This window comes from Mus caroli, chromosome 2 (genome assembly GCF_900094665.2).
Source record: "Mus caroli chromosome 2, CAROLI_EIJ_v1.1, whole genome shotgun sequence".
Lineage (NCBI taxonomy): Eukaryota > Metazoa > Chordata > Mammalia > Rodentia > Muridae > Mus > Mus caroli.
The window spans coordinates 11,415,742-11,424,639 of NC_034571.1; the positions used below are offsets into that span (position 1 = coordinate 11,415,742).

The following is an 8,898-nucleotide window of genomic DNA, read 5'->3' on the forward strand; positions in this document are numbered from 1 at the left end:
AGCTTTGTACAAGGAGATAAGAATGGATCAATTCGCATGCTAACCACCACTTTTGCTAGCACCATTTGTTGAAAATGCTGTCTTTTCTTCTACTGGATGGTTTTAGCTCCCTTGTCAAAGATCAGGTGAACATAGGATGTGGTTTCATTTTTGAGTCTTCAATTCTATTCTATTGACCTACCTGTCTGTTGTTGTACCAGTACCATGCAATTTTTATCACAGTTGCTCTGTAGTACAGCTTTAGGTCAGGCATGGTGATTCCCCCAGAGGTTCTTTTATTGTTGAGAATAGGTTTTGTTATCCTAGGTTTTTGTTATTCCAGATGACTTTGCAAATTGCCCTTTCTAACTCTGTGAAGAATTGAATTGGAATTTTGATGGGGATTGCATTGAATCTGTAGATTGCTTTCAGCAAGATAGCCATTTTGAATATATGAATCCTGCCAATACTTGAGCATGGGAGATCTTTCCATCTTCTGAGATCTTTTTTGATTTCTTTCTTCAGAGACTTGAAGTTCTTATCCTACAGATCTTTCACTTGCTCAATGAGAGTAACCCAAGGTATTTTTTATTATTTGTGACTATTGTGAAGGGTTTTGTTTCCCTAATTTTTTCTCAGCCTGTTTATCTTTTGTGTAGAGAAAGTCCACTGATTTGTTTGAGTTAATTTTGTATCCAGCTACTGCACTGAAGCTGTTTATCAGGTTTGGGAGTTCTCTGGTTGAATTTTTAGGGTCACTTATATATACTATCATTTCATCTTCAAATAGTGATATTTTGACTTCTTCCTTTCCAATTTGTATCCCCTTGATTTCCTTTTTTTGCCTAACTGCTGTGACTAGGACTTCAAGTACTATATTAAATAGGTAGTCAGAAAGTGGGCAACCTTGTCTAGTCCCTGATTTTAGTGGGATTGCTTCAAGTTTCTCTCCATTGAGTTTGATATAGCCTCCCCCAGCCTTGAGTATGCTGGCTCAGACCTTGCCACCACTGAAAATGAGACCACCTGGGGTGGAGCCTTCTCACCTAGATGGTTCTATTGTTCTGTCACCAGCATTGTTCTTCTCTGAGACACTGCTACCTGCGGAGAGGCTCCTGAGATATTCCAGAGACAACAAGCAATCCAGTAATTTACACCTACTTGCCAGACCAGTTCTCTCAGGCAGAACTTCTACAGGCTGGCTACAGGCATCAAGAATGGATCTGCAGGAGATGGGCTCTCTGCTTATATAAGCACAGATTGTTAGTAAACTTTGGAGCTTTGATCAGAAATTTGTCTTGGCCTTGTCTTTTCTTGCCATCTATTCTCTTTTAGCCCCAGCCTGCCTTTCAGGAGTACCTGGGTTCCTGTGGCCATGGACGGTCACAGTTTGACTTTGGCTACTGGTTTGCTGTATATTGCTTTTATTATGTCTAGGTATGGGCCTTGAATTCCTGATCTTTGATATTAGAATGGCTACTCCAGTTTGTGTTTTGGGACTATTTGCTTGCAAAATTGTTTTCCAGCCCTCTACTCTGAGGTAGTATCTGTCTTTGTCCCTGAGGTGAGTTTCCTGTATGTAGCAAAAGGTTGGGTCCTGTTTATGTAGCCAGTCTGTTAGTCTATGTCTTTTTATTGGGGAGTTGAGTCCATTGTTATTAAAAGATATTAAGGAAAAGTAATTGTTGCTTCCTGTTATTTTTGTTGTTAGAGTTGGGATTCTGTCCTTTCAGCTATCTTCTTTTACATTTATTGAAGGATTACTTTCTTGTCATTTTCCTCCTTGTGTTGGAGTTTTTCCTTTATTATCCTTAGAAGGGTTGGATTCATGGAAAGATATTGTGTGAATTTGGTTTTGTCATGGAATACTTTGGTTTCTCCATCTATGATAATTGGGAGTTTTGCTAGGTATAGTAGCCTAGGTTGGCATTTGTGTTCTCTTAGGGTCTGCATAACATCTGTCCAGGATCTTCTGGCTTTCATAGTCTCTGGTGAGTTCTGGTGTAATTTGGATAGGTCTGCCTTTATATGTTACTTGACCTTTTTCTCTTACTGCTTTTAATATTCTATCCTTATTTAGTGCATTTGTTGTTCTGATTATTATGTGTCAAGAGGAGTTTCTTCTCTGGTCCAGTCTATTTGGAGTTCTGTAGGCTTCTGGTATGTTCATGGGCATCTCTCTTTTTAGGTTAGGGAAGTTTTCTTCTATAATTTTGTTGAAGATATTTACTGGTCCTTTAAGTTGAAAATCTTCATTCTCATCTATACCTATTGTCCTAAGGTTTGGTCTTCTCATTGTGTCCTGGATTTCCTGGATGTTTTAAGTTAGGATCTTTTTGCATTTTGCATTTTCTTTGATTGTTGTGTCCATGTTTTCTATGGAATCTTCTGCACCTGAGATTCTCTCTTCCATCTCTTGTATTTTGTTGCTGATGCTCGCATCTATGGTTCCTGATTTCTTCCCTAGGTTTTCTATCTCCAGAGTTGTCTCCCTTTGTGATTTCTTTATTGTTTCTACTTCCATTTTTAGATCTTGGATGGTTTGGTTTGATTCTTTCACCTGTTTGACAGTGTTTTCCTGTAACTCTTTAAGGGATTTTTGTGTTTCCTCTTTAAGGGCTTCTAGCTGTTTACCTGTGTCTTCTTGTATTTCCTTCTTAAAGTCCTCCATCATCATCATGAGAAGTGACTTTAGATCCATGTCTTGCTTTTCTTGTGTGATTGTGTATCCAGGACTTGGTATGGTGGGAGAGTTTAGTTCTGATGATGCCAAGTAACCTTGATTTCTGTTGCTCCTGTTCTTATGCTTGCCTGCTGCCACCTGATTATATCAAGTGCTTGCTGTCCTCAATATATCTGATTGGAGCCTATCCTTCCTATAATTCTGGTTGGTTCAGGACTCCTCAGAGTCCAGCTTCTTCTGTGATCCTGTGATCCCGCGCTCCTGTGAACCTGAGATCCTTAGTGTGTCAGTGTTTTTGGCAGTCAAGCTTCCTCTGAGACCCTGAGATCCTGGTGTGACCTGTTATCCTGGGATCCTGGAATCCTAAGATCCTGGGCATGTTACAGTGCCTGGAAATGGTGTCTCCTCTGAGAACTGTGGGGCTGTCTGGTGTGTTCAAAACCAAGGTGTACCAGTACTGATCAGAAGGAACCCAAGCTGCTGGTCAGACAGGGCTCCCATGTCCTTGCTCCTGCTGTCACAGGCCCATCACAATTGTTTTGGAACAGATGTTGTGTTCCACTCACCAGTGATCCTAAGATCTTGCTCAGAGTCCTCTGGGGACTGTGGGGCCATCCACTGAGTTCAAGCCCAAGGTGACTCAGAGCTGGCACTGACTAGAAGGGAGTTGTCGATTGCTGGACTTCAATACTTTGATAGCTGGACCTTGTTACTCACCCTCAGGAGGAGGAAGTGGCCAAATAAGGAAATGGACCTTGGTGGCTAGCTTAGTAATCTAATCTCATGGTTTTTAGCAAGACAGAGGGAATGAGAGAGAAAGGCAAGGCCCTGCCAGAGCCATGTTTATCATGCTCAGTTTGACTAGAGTCCCTTTGGGTGCTAGAAAAGGTATTGAACATCATTTATCAGAGAAATAGTTGTCAAAATCCAATGAGAGCACCTCATACTTGTGAGCTTAGTGGCTTCTAAGAGGCAACGTGATTTGACTATAGAGAAGAGGGCACAGCTATACACATGAGTCTTGGGTTAGCTATAGAGAAAAGGGCATAGCTGTACATGGATTACTGGTGATGTGCTGCTCTGTGACTTTGTGTATTGGAGTCTAGGAGTTGCCCCACAAACCACATGTCAGTCAGACAGAGGTGGTTTATTGAGCATTCAGCCTAGGACTGACTGATCAGGACACAGTCTAGACTTAGGAACTGGACTGTGACCCTAATCCCACAGAGGTTTTGTTTGTTTGGTTTTGGTTTTGGTTTTTCTGTGTAGCCCTGGCTCTCCTGGTACTCACTCTGTAGACCAGGCTGGCCTTGAACTCAGAAATCCTCCTGCTTCTGCCTCCTAAGTGCTGGGATTAAAGGCGTGTACCACTACTGCCTGGCTCCCACAGAGGTTTTAAGACTGAAACCCACAAACATCTATGCCAATTTATTTTACCAATCAGGAGTTAGGGATAGGGAACTTCCTTAGAAACATGTGTTTGTAGTACACTTATCCTGGTCTCATTGGTTGAGTTACCCAATTGTGGCAGGTGACTTGACTTGTATAGCATTCATGTCCCAACTTGCCAACCAGGTACCAACTTGGGTACCAGGTTGTCCCTTTTTGTCAAGTAGGGTGTCAATTCCCAGGGAGATCTTGGGTCCAACTTATTTGGCTATCTATACAAAGCAGTTTCACATGACTTCTATTGTGATTGGTTTCCAAGAAGACCAAAGCATAGAACCTTACAGACTTTGGGCTAATGGTTAATTCAGGAATGAAGAAGTTCACAGTAACAGTACATGAGAAAGTTTCCTTATAACAGCATAAAATGCCTGGCTAGACAGGCAACAGTTTCCAAGGCCTTAATATGTACTTAACTTTTAAGAGTCTAGGCCATTTGCTTTCACTGCAAAATAGTAGGTCACAGTTTGTTCATTTGCTTTTCTATTTAGGTCATTTCTAGTTTTTGCTAAAAGCCCACTCCAGCCATGAAGATTGTGCCTAACTGCCTGCCTGGTAATGTGTAATATCGACTCTGGGTATGTAGTTTCAGAACTCAGTATCCAAGGTGATTGGCACCTAGAGCCTCCTATATTCCAAAACCCATGGATACTGAAGTCCTTTGTGCAAAACAGCTTTGTGTCACCTATAAAGTATGCATATCCTATATAGCACCTGTAGATTGCTAATAACACTCAACACATTGTAATGCTGTTAATAGTATGATGACTTATTTAGGGAACTTACTGTAAATAATAGGGAACAATTAGAGACTGGTTGTGAATTTTTCTTAAATTATTATCTAAAAATTATATGTTCGGTACAGATGCATAATTTTTTAAATGGTTAGTTGATTCCATAGATCCTGAACCCACAGACAGGAGTATCTGGCTACTGAATAGTGTGAGTATAGAGTCCAAGGTATGAGCCCCTTCACCTTCAGCATCAGGTCACTTCTTAGGCTGCAGCTTTAAAGCCACCATACCATCCTAAATTCTGGAAGCCACTGCACTGCTCTTCATTTCAAGGATTTTATATAAATGGAGTGGCACAGTACAGATCTGTGTCCCAGGGGTGCATGCACCAAATGAACCTGTTACCTATAGTTGTTGTCGGGGGCTGTCCAGCTCTCTGGAACATTCATAAGAAATACTGAAAGTTTTGTGAGTCACACACCACCCTGTCACTATTCTATTTTGCAGTAAGACTAAAACATCCACAATAACTGTAAAAAATAAGTGGCCATGTCGTCATAAATCTTTATTAGTGAATTTAAATAGAATCTTCATAATTTTCATTTTGTGTCACAAAATGCCCTTTTGGTTTAGATTTTTTTTTTTTTTTTTTTGCAAATTATTTAAGAATGTGAAACAGTTTGTCCAGTGACCCACATATATAAACCTAGCTATTTGGGAGGCTGAGGTAAAGTCAACTTGAGCTACAGAGTGCCTAAATGGCTACCCTGAGTACTTTAGTGAGACCCTGTTATTAAACTCAAAATTGAAGCTTCTAGAAAACATATCTTTAGCTTGTAGGTTGGAAATTGCCTCTGTCACTTTCTGCCTTACTTTTTGGCCTGGGTTTTCTCAGTGGAGCTGAGGGGGACAGCTGACAAAGCCACAGTGATTTGCCTGTCTACACCTCTCCCAGCAACTCTGCTGGAATTACGGGCATGCAGCCACTTGCTGCCTTTCACGTGGGGCTAGAGATTTGAACTCAGGCCTTCACACTGCAGCCAGACTATCCCCTACTGAGCCACCTGTTTTATATTTCCCAGATAGTAACTCTCTGTAATATGCATTGTGCTGATGACTTCGGGGCACAGCAGTAATTGCTTCCCTTTTATAAACTTCTTGTTTGGTTGATTGCTTTTCCTGTGGCTGGAGTTTGAGATAGGGTCTGCTTTTGTAACCCAGGCTTCCACTGCACAACCCAGGGTTGCTTTAAACTCACAGGACTATTTCAGTCTCTGAGTCCTGGGACGTTAGGCCACCACACCTAAATTGAAAACTGTCTTTTGAAGAAGTCTTCCATCTTAGAGAAAATCAATTTAACCAAGCAATATCTGACTGCAAATCAATTATGATCTCGGAGAACTTGGAAGACAATGAGAGAGAGAGAGAGAGAGAGAGAGAGAGAGAGAGAGAGAGAGAGAGAGAGAGAGAGAGACTACTTTCATGAATTAAAAAAAAAAAAAANTTTTTCTTCATTGGGTAGGAGAGGAATGTTTTCACTTTTCTCCAAGACTTTTCAGGACAGTAGTTGAATGCTAAGAGTATACCGGGTTGTGTAATCTATTGTTCTCTGTGCAGAAAGTAGCTTTAAAAGCCCCGTTGTGGCCAGTGCTGCCTGAAGGCATGCATCTGATATTAATGAAGTGTTACTTTGCTTTGACAAGTTTACAGGCGTCTCTCTTCTGAGCCAGCTGACGTAATTCAAAGTAGGGAAAGACCCTCCCACTTGGCCCTTGCTAACTAACTGTGATGGGCTCTTCTGCCTTGCTTGAAGTGGTCCTGAAATCAGAGGGAGTTCTTGACATCTGAAGTACGTTAGAAAGTCATGAAGTCATACTGACTAAGATTACACATCTCAAACTTAAGGGAAAACCGGAGCCCGTGCGAGGCAAAGCCACCTTTAGCTGGTACCTGGTCCTTGCGGCTGTACACTATTTCTCCAGCGTTCTGTACACTGTTGGAACCGGTCTGGCATGCTTGACAGGCAGTTGGTGTCTTCTCAGACTCAATCCAGTATTCCTGGGGTAAGCAGGCAGGAAGTGTGGGGGTGTGTGTGGGGGGGGCTGTCCTAATGAACTGTGTGCTTTGGAGAGAAATGTCAACGTTTCTATGAGCCCAAGCTACAATTGTGCTAGCTGCTTTGCTGTGAAAAAGAAAAAAAAATTCTTGTCATTGCCGGAAATATCATATACATTGTGTTTGAATACTAAGGTGCGTTAAACAATTAAAAGAGTAACTTTAATTTTAAACCGAATCTTGCTGCGACTCCATTAGTAACTAGAGTGCCAGGGACTTGGTAGGGAGAAGAAAGCATCTCTGCTCGGAGCAGTCACTTGTTGTAGATCACTCTGACAACTTGGGTGCTGTGTATTTGGCTTCTTTCTTTCTTTGGGGGACTTTTCTATATAAATCTGGGAGCTTTGTCTTCAAGTGTTACAAACTAAGACTGTATTGCAGTTTATCTTTTTTTTTTTTTTTAATTTATGAAGTCCAGACAGGAGAGTCTAAAGTTTAAAATACTTAAAAAAAAAAAAATACAGAGCTTTACCGTGCAAAGACTGATAGCATCTTCAGGTTAAGAACTTTTACAGAAAACATCATATATTATTAATGACATTTAAAGCATGCTTTATAATACGATTTTATAATAATCATTGAATTAATATTATATATCTACTGCATTGTCTAAGATTAGGAATAATGATGTCTGTTTTTAAGGAGAAACTTCAAGCAAATCACATTGCTTATGATACTATTTTCCATTTTCTGAAAAAGCTTTAGGAAAAAGAACATCGCCAACAATTAAACTAGAGCTCATGAATATTAGTCTGAAGTTACAAGTGTGATTAGCAGGATGCACAAATACTTTATAATCAATTAAATACAGATTGTCTAAAAGTTCTCTCTGGATTTCCTAGTTGCTTCAACCTACCCTGCTCTTAGTTTAAGAGAGGAAAATACATGCTAAGAAAGTAGCTGTGTGCTGCTTATTTGTTCTGGATGCCATTATATAAGAATATTATTAGCCCAGCCAGTAAACCTGAGGGCACGTGGCCTAATTCCATGTGCTTAGTGACTATGGCTTAATTATCTGTGACTCATGGCTGGATTTCACTTCATGTTTTCTAAAGGTACAGAACTTTCTTCTGTTGGTGCATATTCAGTTTTGTTTGCTTGCCAGCTGGGGACGTAGTTCAGTGGTAGGGACCTTGCTTGGGGTGCACAATGCACTGGGTTTGGTCCCCAAGGCTGAACGTAAAATGGTCTATAATTGTAGTTCCATTCTTTAAGGCTTTATTGTGGCTGACAATTTGTTGGACGATCAAAAAGGATTTCTGGATGCTAGAAATCTGGTATATTGGCCACATTTTAAAATATTGTGTGTGATATAGAAGTGAGTCAACCTGTTTAGTTGTTCCTGCTTTCAGTGACACCTGGAATAATCATTTCTGGTAAGCTTGCTTACTTTCAAAGAATTTTATCAGAAGTGAAATGGCTGCTTCATTGTGTTTTTTCCTACAGAGAGATGTTAATTAGGAACATGTACAATTCACAATCTGAATTCAAAGTGCATTCAACCTATGATTTTGAGTCATTTCGGCAAAGACATTATGGATAATAATGGCAGAGATATTTAACAGTAGATTTAACAGTAGTGGTAATCCCTATGACTCTAAATAAGTAGTTTATCTTATGTTCATCTCATTCCTGCCTTGAAGGGCTAAGGAATTTTCCCAAGGAGATTTGTTCTTTTGAACTTTTTTCCCAAGCCTGTGCTTTCTGTTCCCTTTGGCCTGGATAGCTCTCATGTTAGGGTTTTGTTGTTGTTTGGTAGATTTGGGGTTAGTGGACAGTATTTCTATGGAGTTCAGGCTAGTCGAAAACTCAGGATCCTCATGCTTCAGCCTCCCAAGTGCTGGGATGATGGGCAAGCACCAACAGTGCTGGGATCATGGGCAAGCACCAGCAGTACTGGGATCATGGGCAAGCACCAGCAGTGCTGGGATCATGGGCAAG

The 8,898-nt window shown here is 40.7% G+C and overlaps 1 protein-coding gene across 12 annotated transcripts in view; it reads left to right on the forward strand.

Annotated features, from left to right (window-relative positions):
• The window catches only part of Cacnb2 (calcium voltage-gated channel auxiliary subunit beta 2), a 385,021-nt gene that overhangs the window by 216,255 nt on the left and 159,868 nt on the right, over positions 1–8,898 (forward strand). Inside the window, exon 1 of one of the 12 annotated variants that reach the window (XM_021156789.2) lies at positions 6,616–6,905. The exons of the other annotated variants lie outside the window; for them this stretch is intronic. Coding sequence (XP_021012448.1) covers positions 6,855–6,905 — 51 coding nt within the window. The 5' untranslated portion in view covers positions 6,616–6,854. Of the gene's footprint in view, positions 1–6,615; positions 6,906–8,898 lie in introns of those variants that run through there. 12 annotated transcript variants of the gene reach the window in all.